Below are 13255 nucleotides of genomic sequence, written 5' to 3' on the forward strand. Positions count from 1 at the left end.
AAATACCTAAAATTAGAATCAGGTGCACCAGCTCAGGTGCAAATGATTAGAACATCGTTAGAGAGGATCTTGGAGGAACCTGTCTTATTTAAACCTCAAACATTTCGTTTGGTTTTCTCTTTGGTGTTGAAGTGTGTGGTGTCACCATGCCTAGATCAAAAGAGCTCTCTGAGGCCTTCAGAAAGAAGATTATAGATGCCTACGAGTCTGGGAAGGGATTTAAAAAGATCTCCAAACAATTTGAAATAAATCATTCGACTGTCTGGAAGATCATCTACAAGTGGAGAAGATTCAAAACAACTGCCAACTTGTTCAGGCCAGGCCGCCCCAGCAAGTTCAGCCCGAGAGCAGACCGCAAGATGCTGAAAGAAGTCTCTAAGAACCCCAGAATGTCATCACGGGACCTACAGGCAGCTCTTGCCACTGTTGATGTCAAAGTGCATGAGTCCACCATTAAAAGAGGCTGCACAAATTTTATCTACATGGGAGGTGTGCCAGGAGGAAACCTTTGCTGTCCAGAAAGAACATCAGGACAAGACTAAAGTTTACCAATGAACACCGAGGCAAAGACCAGCACTTCTGGAACAATGTGCTCTGGACAGATGAGTCAAAGGTAGAGCTATTTGGCCACAGTACCAGAAGACATGTTTGGCGAAAACCAAAGACAGCATTTGACCACAAGAACCTGATACCAACTGTAAAGCATGGTGGTGGAAATATTATGGTTTGGGGCAGCTTTGCTGCATCAGGGCCCTGGCAGTTCATCATCATAGAATCCACTATGAATTCTTCATTGTACCAGAGGGTGCTTGAGGATAATGTGAGGCCATCTGTCTGAAAGTTGAAGCTCAACCGAAGGTGGACCTTGCAACATGACAATGACCCTAAACATCTATCTATAATTCCAGTAATCTCTGTGTGTTTGTTTGTTTGTTTGTTTGTTTGTCTGTGACCGCTGTTTCTCGACAACCACGGGTCCGATATACTTTAAACTTGCCAGGTATATTGCTGGGGACCCGAGGATGTGCCTTTTCAAGGTTTCATATTAATCGGACAATTACTTACCGAGCTATGTCCAAAAAACGATTCAACCAATCAGAGAGCAGCGAGCTATCGCGTGTGCCGAACGTGGCGAACACACTCTGCCTCGGATGGCACATTTGAGAGCGTATTCATTTATTTCACGTTTGCAAACTATGTTGGCGCTATGTTGGCGTTAAACTATGTTTTAAAACTAATAAAAACCATTTCATGTAAATAGAGGGGGGGGGGGGGGGGATTGTCACTGTACTCGCAAGCCGTTCGCCGTTCGCTTTGGCGTTGCGAATGGACCAAAACATTTCATGGACCAAACCATTTCATGTAAAGCGTTCGCCGTTCGCTTTGGCGTTGCGAATGGACCAAAACATTTCATGGACCAAACCATTTCATGTAAATAGAGGGGGGGATATAATTTTAGATATAGATATAGTACGGGCATGCCCTAGTACCAGTAAATCCACCAAGGAATGGCTGAAAAGAAAGAAATGGAGGGTTCTGGAATGGCCAAGTCAAAGCCCGGATCTAAATCCCATCGAGATATTGTGGGGGGATTTGAAACGTGCTGTGCATGCAAGAAACCCCTCAAACATCGCACAGCTGAAAGAATTCTGCATGGAGGAGTGGGAAAAAATTTCTCCCAGTCGATATCAGAGACTGGTAGACAGTTATAAGAAACGCCTTCTTGAGGTTGTTTCTGCCAAAGGGGACAATACCACCTATTAGAGCCAAGGTGTCCTTACTTTTTCCACATGCGAAATTTGCATTTATGTTGATTTAAATTACACAATGGACTACAAAATGTAAATGTTTCATGATATTTGTTATATTATATCACCTTTATCTATCAATATTGTTGAAATGAAGATCAAATAGCTGTATGTGGTAATATGTTGAAAAAGTCAAAACTTTACATGGGGTGTACTTACTTTTTCACGTGACTGTATATACTGTATAAACATACACAAACACACCACGTCTCTTACCTGTGACTGGACGAAACAACCAATCAGCTTTCACCTAATCAGTTATCCCCAGATGGCTAGAATTTGTCTATAATAACCCCCCTGTTCTTCTTTCTAAATAAAGAGCCGGAAGTAACCAATAAAGCTACACAAGGTAAGCCCTTTCCATTTTAAACCCTACCCCAGGGTTCCTCTACAACTCCAGACATTCACAAGTAGCACAGACATGAGAATCCCAATGCTACATGCCCCCCCCCCCCCTCAGCTGCCACACCAAAATCGACCATCAGCCCCAATTTCACAATTAGTGCCCATTTTACCATCGGTGTCCACTTTGAGTTCTGGTGCCTCTTCGACCATTTTCCAAGTTAGAATCATTTTTGGTTCCTTGCATCGATGTTATTTGATTTGTTTATCGAGTCCTGGAATACTCGATCTCGGTGAAATAATTCAGTTGGAAATGATCCATAATTCCATGTGAATACTGCATACCTTCCCTACGTTTATCATGACCCCTTCGAACCACTCCTGCCTCACACACTTTCCCCCTATGTGTTTCTCTTCCACCAATTGTTCTCACCTCCCAATTTTGCTTCCCTCTCCCACCCCACCTACAAAAAAATAACAATGTTGAGGTGGTGAAAATTGTTCAGAATTGACTGTCATCCCCTCTTTGCATTTCCTGTAATAAAACATAAAAGCCCCTCCTCATTCACATTCCATCTGTCACTGACGATGATCAGTCCTCTTGTATGACCTTAACATATACAGTGCATTCCGAAAGTATTCAGACCCCTTCACTTTTTTCACATTTTGTTATGTTGCAGCCTTATGCTGAAATCGTTTAAATTCATTTTTTCCCTCATCAATCTACACCCAATACCCCATAATGACAAAGAGAAAACAGGATTTTATAAAGTTTTGCAAATTTATTAAAAAGAAAAAACTGAAATATCACATTTACATAAGTATTCATACCCTTTGCTATGACACTTGAAATTTAGCTCAGGTGCCTCCCATTTCTCTTGATCATCTTTGAGATGTTTCTACACCTTGATTGGAGTCCACCTGTGGTATATTCAATTGATTGGACATGATTTGGAAAGGCCCACACCTGTCTATATAAGGTCTCACAGCTGACGATGCATATCAGAGCAAAAACCAAGCCATGAGGTCGAAGGATCCGCCTGCAGAGCTGAGAGACAGGATTGTGTCGGGGCACAGATCTGGGGAAGCCTACAAAAAAATCTGCTGCATTGAAGGTTCCCAGAGCACAGTGGCCTCCATCATTCTTAAATGCAAGAAGTTTGGAACAACGAGGACTCTTCCTAGAGCTGGCCGCCCGGCCAAACTGAGCAATCGGAGGAGAAGGGCCTTGGTAAGAGAGGTGACCAAGAACCCGATGGTCACTCTGGCTGAGCTCTAGAGATCCTGTGTGGAGATGGGAGAAACTTCCAGAAGGACAACCATCACTGCAACACTCCACCGATCTGGGCTTTATGGCAGCATGGCCGGACGGAAGGCAAACAGTTCAATCTTGGTTTCATCAGACCACAGAATCTTGTTTCTCACAGTCTGAGAGTTCTTTAGGTGCATTTTTGCAAACTCCAAGCGGCTTCCATGTGTCTTTCACTGAGGAGAGGCTTCTGTCTGGCCACTCTGCCATAAAGCCCAGATCGGTGGAGTGTTGCAGTGATGGTTGTCCTTCTGGAAGTTTCTCCCATCTCCACACAGGATCTCTAGAGCTCATCCAGAGTGACCATCGGGTTCTTTGTCACCTGTTACCAAGGCCCTTCTCCCCCGATTGCTCAGTTTGGCCGGGCGGCCAGCTCTAGGAAGAGTCCTGGTTGTTCCAAACTTCTTCCATTTAAGAATGATGGAGGCCACTGCTCTTGGGAACCTTTAATGCAGTAGAGATTTTTTTGTAGGCTTCCCCAGATCTGTGCCTCGACATAATCCTGTCTCTGTGCTCTGCAGGCAGTTCCTTCGACCTCGTGGCTTGGTTTTTGCTCTGATATGCATTGTCAGCTGTGAGACCTTATATAGACAGGTGTGTGCCTTTCCCAATCATGTCCAATCAATTGAATTTACCACAGGTGGACTCCAATCAAGGTGTGGAAACATCTCAAAGATGATGAAGAGAAATGGGAGGCACCTGAGCTAAATTTCAAGTGTCATAGCAAAGGGTATGAATACTTATGTAAATTTGATATTTCAGTTTTTTATTTTTAATAAATTTGCAAAACTTTCTAAAATCCTGTTTTCTCTTTGTCATTATGGGGTATTGAGTGTAGGTTGATGAGGGAAAAATGAATTTAAACGATTTCAGCGTAAGGCTGCAACATAACAAAATGTGAAAAAGGTGAAGGGGTCTGAATACTTTCTGAATGCACTGTATCATTGATACCTACAGTGCCAGTCTACAATATATCTATATAATAAAACAGGAGTGTCCGTCCATCCGTCCTTCCCCAAACTACTCCCTCAGTTTTGGGGCTAGCCCCGCTAAAACTTATGTGGAACGTTTTGGGGTCCCAGCAGATGTTGTAAGGTCGGTAGGAGGTTTCAAAAATCGACTCCATACAGAGATGCTCCAAATCCAGAAGTGAACAGATGACGACAATGGGCTGGTTTGATAATATCTCAATACAATCGTCATTTAACACAGTATTTTGTTATAGTATTAATGTGTGATGGGAATTATGCTGTTTGGAATGAAAATGGAGATATTGAATTTAAATGAACTAGGGCGTGCCCGTACTATATATATATCTAAAATTATATCCCCCCCCCCCCCCCTCTATTTACATGAAATGGTTTGGTCCATTCGCAAAGCCAAAGCGAACGGCTTGCGAGTACGGTGACAATCCCCCCCCTCTATTTACATGAAATGGTTTGGTCCAAAGCGAACGGCTTGCGAGTACGGTGACAATCCCCCCCCCCCCCTCTATTTACATGAAATGGTTTGGTCCAAAGCGAACGGCTTGCGGAGTTTGGTAAAGAAATCGCCATAGCGTGCACAAACGCGCAGGAAAGCGAAAGAATCGCAAATTAGTTTTAATTAGTTTTAAAACATAGTTTAACGCCAACATAGCGGCAACATAGTTTGCCAACGTGAAATAAATGAATACGCTCTCAAATGTGCCGTCCGAGGCAGAGTCTGTTCGCCACGTTCGGCACACGTGATAACTCGCTGCTCTCTGATTGGTTGAATCGTTTTTTGGACATAGCTCGGTAACTACTTGTCCGATTAATATGAAACCTTGAAAAGGCACATCCTCGGGTCCCCAGCAATATACCTGGCAAGTTTCAAGTATATCGGACCCGTGGTTGTCGATAAACAGCGGTCACAGACACACAGACATACAGACATACAGAGATTACTGGAATTATAGATAGATGAGGAAATGACATGCAGGTTTCTACTTTCTACCCGTGACATTCACAGATTCACCATTGACTGGGAATATAACCATTCAGACTGGGTACGTTTATGTGTAAGTCATTCACGAACCGGCTGTCAATGCCTGACGTTCGACTAAAAGTGGCACAAGAATGTGGAATTTATTGGTTTATCGTTTCCCATTCTCCCGTTTTTTGTGCAAGTCATTCAAGAACTGGCTGTCCATGTCTGATGTTCAACTGAAGGTGGCACAATAATGTGGAATTTATTGGTTCATCATTTCCCATTCGCTGTTTTTTACCCAAGTCATTCACGAACCGGCTGTCCATGTCTGATGTTCAACTGAAGGTGGCACAATAATGTGGAATTTATTGGTTCATCGTTTCTCATTCGCCATTTTTTGTGCAAGTCATTCACGAACCGGCTGTCCATGTCTGATATTCGACTAAAGGTGGCACAAGAATGTAGAATTTATTGGTTCATCATTTCCCATTCGCTGTTTTTTGTGCAAGTCATTCACGAACCGGCTGTCCGTGTCTGATATTCAACTGAAGGTGGCACAATAATGTGGAATTTATTGGTTCATCGTTTCCCATTCGCTGTTTTTTGTGCAAGTCATTCACGAACCGGCTGTCCGTGTCTGATATTCAACTGAAGGTGGCACAAGAATGTGGAATTTATTGGTTCATCGTTTCCTATTCGCCATTTTTTACCCAAGTCATTCACGAACCGGCTGTCCATGTCTGATATTTGACTAAAGGTGGCACAAGAATGTGGAATTTATTGGTTCATCGTTTCCCATTCTCAAGTTTTTTGTGCAAGTCATTCACGAACTGGCTGTCCATGTCTGATGTTCAACTAAAGGTGGCACAGTAATGTGGAATTTATTGGTTCCATGGTTTGGCATTCACCGTTTCCGCATTGTTTATTTGCTTTTGGCTTCCCATCTGCACATAGCACGGACACGTCGCTAGTTATCAAATAAAATTATTGGGACAGCAAAACCCCAAAAATGCAATGAAACCCCCCCCCCCCCCAACCATTGTGGGTATTTTCTCACAATGTACGAAGCAACATATGCTTTATAAAGGTGTGCAGCAGGTATGGAAACTTGTAATTAAGGTGCCCCAAGATAGGCCCAATTGACCTTCGATGTGTAATGGTTATTGGGTGTCAAAGCTTTGTGACATTTTCATCACATTGGGCCCTCCGATGTCAACTATGGGTAATGCCCTTCGGAAATGGAAGACAACAGGTCTTGTCAATGATGAAAATAAAACTAGCAGGCCAAAACTATTGACAAAATGAGCTACTAGCACCATAGAATGAGCAATGGTATGCATTCACTGTGAATCCCCCCAAAAAAGTGAATGGTGAAATGTGTATGACATCTACGGACATTTGGTACGGCGTTGGTCACAAGGTCTGAGATGTGGTTTGGTACTTCAAAAGGAAGACAAACAACCCATTGGGAATGGAATAAATGGTTGTGAATTGCGATCTCTGTCTTTGCATTAGTCAATAGCATCCCAAAACTTTTGGGATCAAACTGCATCTGCGAACATGTTAGCAGCACCTGATTCATGTTGTAGTGGCCGAGCAGGCGCTGCAGTTCCTCATTCTGCTGCTGGAGAGTTGCGTTCACTTCGATGATGTTTGACCGATAAGTCAGCATATTACTGCGGGCGACAGACAAAAACCGAGGGACACGGGTCGTCACCGTTACCTATGAGCATTCGAAACTGCAGCACCAATTTAACCCAGTGGTATACATAGTGCAGATCGAAAGAGCTACAGGACGACCTTCACTTCCGCAGAGACGATGGTGATGAGGACATAAAAATCATACCCTCCAATGGGTCATAGGAACCAAAAGCCTTCGAGTGCACCTTTGCCTTGGTAGAACATACCATTTCCACGTACCGGTACTTCTGCAGGGTACTTGTGAGGACATCCCAGATTCGCAGCTGAGCAGGTGGTACCACCTCAGCCAGGCTTTGCCAGTACAGAGCATCTCTTGAGCCGTCTCTCTGGCTCCACTTTGGAGACACAGGTCCCCCCTCAGCCTGAACGTTTCTGAACAGTGTGTGACGCGCAGAATTGGGGGTTAGGTTTGCCGTTCGTCTCCCTCTCCATTTAATTCCCTCTGTGTTACAGTTTGGAAACAGCTTTGTTATGATAATTTCAATGACTGAGGTTTGTAGAAGATCAGAAAACCCACTGTGCAGTGTATTGCCAACCTTGAACAGATTGCTCACCATGAGACCAAAGATCAGAGTGATACACGCACACACACATACAAAAACACCCAACACTTCACAAGATCGAGTCTGTGGTACTTGGACTAAGGCTCAGTAGGCCCTGCACTCTCACCTGTCTGGGCGGCAATGTTGAGCTACAAAGACCTTGAGGGCCTGCAGGATGGTGTTGGGGTCAATAAATGGTTCCACCGATAAGTCTGCAACCCCTTTGAGCTCAGCATCATTCTCGTTTACTTGCAATGTTTCTTCCTGACCCATACCCGCCCCAGAAAAGCGCATATAGTACTGCAGCGCATTGCGATCTTTAATCGTTGGCATTTTAAATGAAAACTCGAGATCCACACCTTGTCATGAGTGCCCGTGGCCTTTTGGAAATCCAGGAGGAACTTTGCCAACGTGTGCACATCTTCCTCTGTGTCCACACCCAAGGCCTGTGCAGTGCATATACTTGGTATACTCTCATGTTATATCATGAATTATACTTACCTGATTGCATCCACGTGTATCAACTCCAGCAAGAGTGACTGTTTTTTGGGGGGCAGGCAGGGGGGGCCCAATTTGATATCTCATCCAGGGACGAGAGCTAGAGCATGTTTCACCCACTAAATGAAACTACGGGACAGCTTTTGAAAGTCTAAAAGTCCATATTGGACACGCGGGGGAGGAAAATGACGCATGAACAGGTGAGTAAGAGGGACTTGCCTTGAAGATAGTGTCCAACTTGAGGAGGCACTGCTGAGTATGAGGGAGAGGAGCCAGCAATCCCAGCAATTTGCTATCCACCAGGAATTCCTGATGTGGAGCCATGGAAAAAAAGGAGTACAGTCACATTGATACATTCCATAAGAAGGACAAAAGTATCTGTAAATAGATGGTTTTTAATTAACTCCAAGAAGTTCTGTCACTCAAGCTTTTGGGTCTCACTATCTGCCATGATCTTTCCTGGGAAAACCACATTTCAAATCTGGCCTCCAAAGCCAGTCGCCGACTGGGCATCCTCCGTCGTGCGAAGTCCTTCCTTGGCACACCTGAGCTCCTCACCACGTACAAGGCTTTCATCCGCAGGTCAATGGAATACTGCTCTCCCCTCTGGGCTGGTGCTCCTGCCTCACACCTAGCTCGTCTTCACGCTGTTGAAACCAAAGCATTCAGAATCATTGGAATCTCCCGCGATGAAGCTAACTCCAAGGGCCTCTCACTCACTCACTGCAGGCAGGTTGGTGGTCTTTCCGTCTTCTACCGACTCCTCTCTGGCCTTGCCCCCCCCCCCCCCCCAGCCCTCTCTGGGCTCTGTCCCGCAAATATTCCTACAGGTCGCACAAGATCTGCCTGCAACCCTCTTATGGTTAAACTGCCAAAATCAAGACTCTGCTCACCTTCACTCCTTCATTCCTCTTTTCTCCCACCTCTGGAACAAACTCCCTCACTCTCTTCAATCCCACTCCACCCTCCAGGTCTTTAAAACAGCTGTTCACCACCATCTCTTATCTTCCCCCATCCAAAACCTTGATCTTTTCTATCCCTGCTAATTTCACCCCAATTCCACTTTTTTGAAATACCAACTTCTGTCCTGGAAGTCCTTGGTGTCCTTGTGTTTTATACTTCTCCCACTCCCCCCCCCCCCTTCCCACGCCTCCTCCCCCCAAGCCCTCTCCCTCCCACACATCTCCCTGCTCTTAAATGTTGTGTGCTCTCAAGTGTTTGTGTGCTTCCCCTTCTCTTGTCTTCCGCTCCCTCTTTTTATATTGTTACAGACGTGGCTTGGATGTTATTTACCGAGCGGTTTTATGGTATGACCACGTCTGCACAAGTTACCCGATTGTGCCCGAACGTTGACGAGTCGCGCGATGCTGGCTCAATAAGGAAAAGAAGACACCCGGCTGGATTACAATAACACAATACGACACCAATGTTTCAGTTCTCAAGACCTCCGGAGGAGATTATATTCGTACGGAAAGGTCAGATTACAGGGGCTAGAGTTATAATCACAGAAAGACAGGCACTTAGACACACTCTTATATTAACCCCGGACAGACGACGGACAAACGGGACAAGGCTGACTCACACGGGGGTTGATGAAAAGGACAGCGGGTATCGATGGCTCAAGGTGCACTCTTGGCTCAAAGCAGGGTCCAGTACGGTCCGGTCCAAAGATGCGGGGAGGTATCGTCGCGCTGGGGGTGGCGGTGGCTTCCTCTGCTCTCCGTAGTTCAGGCGCATCTGACGTCACATCCGGCCCGGGGCCGCGTATATCCGGCGGGGAGTGACACGCCCTCGGCTCGTTAGCTCCGCCTCGTGGAATCGGCACGTTGCTTCTCATTGGGTGCGTGCGGGGGGGGTTACTGGCTCCGCCCCTGACGAGGAGCTGACAGCCAGCCCCTTCGGGGTAACCCCGTGGAGCGCATGGTCTGGAGCTAATCGAGCCGGTGTGAGGACGCATCCTCCCCCGCTCCGCCGCCATCTCCTCTGTTGTTGTTGTAATTGTTGTTGTAGTTGTTGTTATTGTTGTTGTTTGGGGAAGAAGATGGGAGGAGGTATGGGAAAGGTCCTAAACTCACTACTGATGCCATATAATCACATTCTGGTGCAACGAAGAGTCATAATTAATGGAGACGAGGCCTTAACTGACATAGAATAAGAATAACTAGGAAGATGTCCGAAAGTTGTCTACGTGTGGTGCGGTGGACCTGGGCACGACATTTAATGGGGGAATAAGGGGAAGGTCGGCTCTACTGATTGTTATTTACATGCAATGGGACTAGGGAATGGGGGATCGGGGAAAGTTGGGGAGTATTGGAGAAAATAGGGGAATATTTACAAGCGGATATGGAGGCCAAATTCCATATTCGCAACATTGCACCCTTCTCTACCCTCGGGGCGTCCCGACCCGATAAATTTTTACCTACTTTAGTGTGGCACGCAATGTAGTTCCCTCTACTATTAACTCTACCCTGAGTGCGACAGTTTTACAGATATTCACAAATGAGTAAATATGTCCCCCTGCGACGTTGCACCCTTCTCCTCACAGAAACACACCCACAGGATAACCGAATCCGGAAAGAATCCTCAAACTAAACATACAGCCGGTAGGGAGCATTATTTACAAGACTACGCTGCTATTTACACTACGATCCAGGACCTGTCTTTGGAGGAACACATGCAGATGTTATGCATAGAGAGAGCGCGCTTGCCAGCATCGATACACCAACCCACGAGTGCTCTGTGGCCGACGGCCTTTAATAACGTGCAGAGCACCCTTCCCGAGCATCAACAGCACCACCCCACCACCAATCGGTGCAGTCACCATTGTTCATTGGAATAAAAATAAATTCGACAACCCCTAACCCTGCAGGTGTCTCTTGCTCTTCTTGTGGTGCACTTGGTGGTGTTAACTATTAGTGGTTCACCTGTATGGCATAGGTGCCACGTTGACCCATAGGTCCATCCCCGGGTGGTGCTTGGCCGCAAACGAACTGCGGTCCATTGTGGGTGGCCACAAACATTGCGGTCCATATGGTGTATCGATCCCGGCAGCAAACAGCGAAAGTGCAGGCCCACAACTGCGCAGCCAGCACCTCTCTCTCCTCTCTCTCTACCCCAAAGCCAGATCCTCGGAGGTGGGAGACAAAAGAAGAAACAAGTGAGTAAGGTGGTAAGGGCGCAAAAGTGCACGCAATATAAGGTAATGCACACTGGGGGCACATGGGAACCAGGTGAGACAGGTACGTTCCTATCGTACGCCCCCCCCCCCACCAGGTAACCTACATGGCCCCTCCCTTACCCCTTACTGTATCCACAAAACACAACACTACCCATAAACATCTACTTTACAAATCAACAAACATCCCTACTGTCTTCCCCGTTCCTCCCATATACCAAATTCGTCTTCTCTCCCTCCTAACCAATCAAATTTGCCATTTTCAACTCTCATCAAAATTTGCCATCTCCAACTCAACATCATAATTTGCCATTACCAATTCATCATCAGTCCCTCCTAGGGAGGGAGAGATGGAATCACCCCAATGTCTCATCCACGTCGTGATGCGTCTCACAAATCCACAGCAATCTCATTTCCTGCACACAGAACAAAGAAAACACAGGTGTGGAGTCATCATCATCACCACAGGCAAGTGGCTGCGTATGGTGCGACAGGTTCATTAATCCTAACTATTTCCTAAATGACTTTAACAACTTTACACTACCCGGGGTCTTTCTCCGGCCAAACCATTGGCCCTCTTACACTATGGGTTCTAAAAACCAATTCCCATTGGCCAAACTGTGGTGCTCTTCAATTTGGGGTCTCACTCCCCCGATTCATCTCCCGGTGCCCTCGCACAATTTCTGGGCTGCGGCGTGTACCTCTCCCAGTGGGTCTACCCACCTGCACACCTCCACCACTGCAGTTGCCTCCGAGCTTACCTGCTCCTTGCCCTAACCTAACTACCTGGGGAAGGCCCTCTGGCACTCTCCCCACTCGGTGCCCTCTCTGGCACTGGGCTACCCGGGTCCATCCTCCGGATCCTCGGGCCCCATCCACAACTCTACCGGCTCCCAGAGCCCACCTGCGGCCTCACCTGGCCGACATCCTCACAGTGGTGGAGTGCCCAACCAACTACACACACTAACAGGCTACACGCCCAGCCATTTCCACAACACTAATGCACCCATCCACAACACCATTCTGCAACCGCACCACAAATGCCAATATCCAACCACAATTTACCTGTACCCTCTACCTAACACTTACACTACCCGCCCCGGGTATCCGTGACGGGGGTCCACTCTTCCCCCATTCACACCTTCGCACCATGCACACCACTCCGTACCACTTACTCCAACTCTCTCCACACACCTGTACTTTCACCCTGTGCTCTCACACCTGGTGCCACCTGCACCCTTCTCTCCCCAAGCGCATTCGCGCTGATCCACACACTCACTACTCATACACTGCTCCACACACCTGTCCAGTTGCACACCTGTGCAATCACACCTGTTCCATCCTCACACACACACGGCATCATCTCAGCTAACTACTCCCTTCTGAAACTTGCGCTTCCCAGTCGTCCCTTTAAACTATTGCGCTCCCTCGTCATTATCATCCATACTAATCTACCTGCGTCCCCACTACAGGTATCAGTCACTAACTAATCTTAACGTTACCTAATGTCATCTTCGCTAGATCCCTACACACCATATCCTAACCCACCCGGGCTAGTTTTCACTGCCATACACCCCATAAGCTATTGCTCCTTTGCCCCCCATGGGAAAGGTGGCAGGGATGCCACCCTTTCCCACCGGGCCTATCGCTCCTCAATCCCCCCAGTCCTCTGGCACTAATAAGCCCCCCTTATTCAGAGGTACTGGGTCCCGCCTCGGCATCTAAAGCCGAGGCAATCCACGGGGGCGCCTGCTCGCCGGTGTAAGGTCTTATCCGGTCGGCGTGGACGATCCGAGGGAGGGCTCGTGGCCCCATTTTGATCTTAATGACCACGTCACAGATTTGCGACAGGACGACTCCTGGGCCTTGCCAGGGGGAGGTGAGTTTTGGGCACCTTCCCTTTCGCCTCCGGGGATTAAAGAACCAAATC

The 13255-nt window shown here is 46.9% G+C and overlaps 1 protein-coding gene across 2 annotated transcripts in view; it reads right to left on the reverse strand.

The window, feature by feature from the left end:
• Positions 1-13255, reverse strand: part of LOC137417209 (dynein regulatory complex protein 1) — a 28880-nt gene that overhangs the window by 1341 nt on the left and 14284 nt on the right. The window contains exons 3-7 of one of the 2 annotated variants that reach the window (XM_068103025.2): positions 8370-8459; positions 8012-8098; positions 7780-7916; positions 7330-7482; positions 6983-7085 (exon numbers count right to left, since the gene is read on the reverse strand). In XM_068103025.2, the coding sequence (XP_067959126.2) occupies positions 6983-7085; positions 7330-7482; positions 7780-7916; positions 8012-8098; positions 8370-8459 (570 nt within the window). Of the gene's footprint in view, positions 1-6982; positions 7086-7316; positions 7483-7779; positions 7917-8011; positions 8099-8369; positions 8460-13255 lie in introns of those variants that run through there. The other variant, XM_068103026.2, reaches the window with a different exon arrangement.

The sequence above is a fragment of the Myxine glutinosa genome, chromosome 9 (genome assembly GCF_964187855.1).
Source record: "Myxine glutinosa chromosome 9, kmMyxGlut1.1, whole genome shotgun sequence".
Taxonomy (NCBI): Eukaryota; Metazoa; Chordata; class Myxini; order Myxiniformes; family Myxinidae; genus Myxine; species Myxine glutinosa.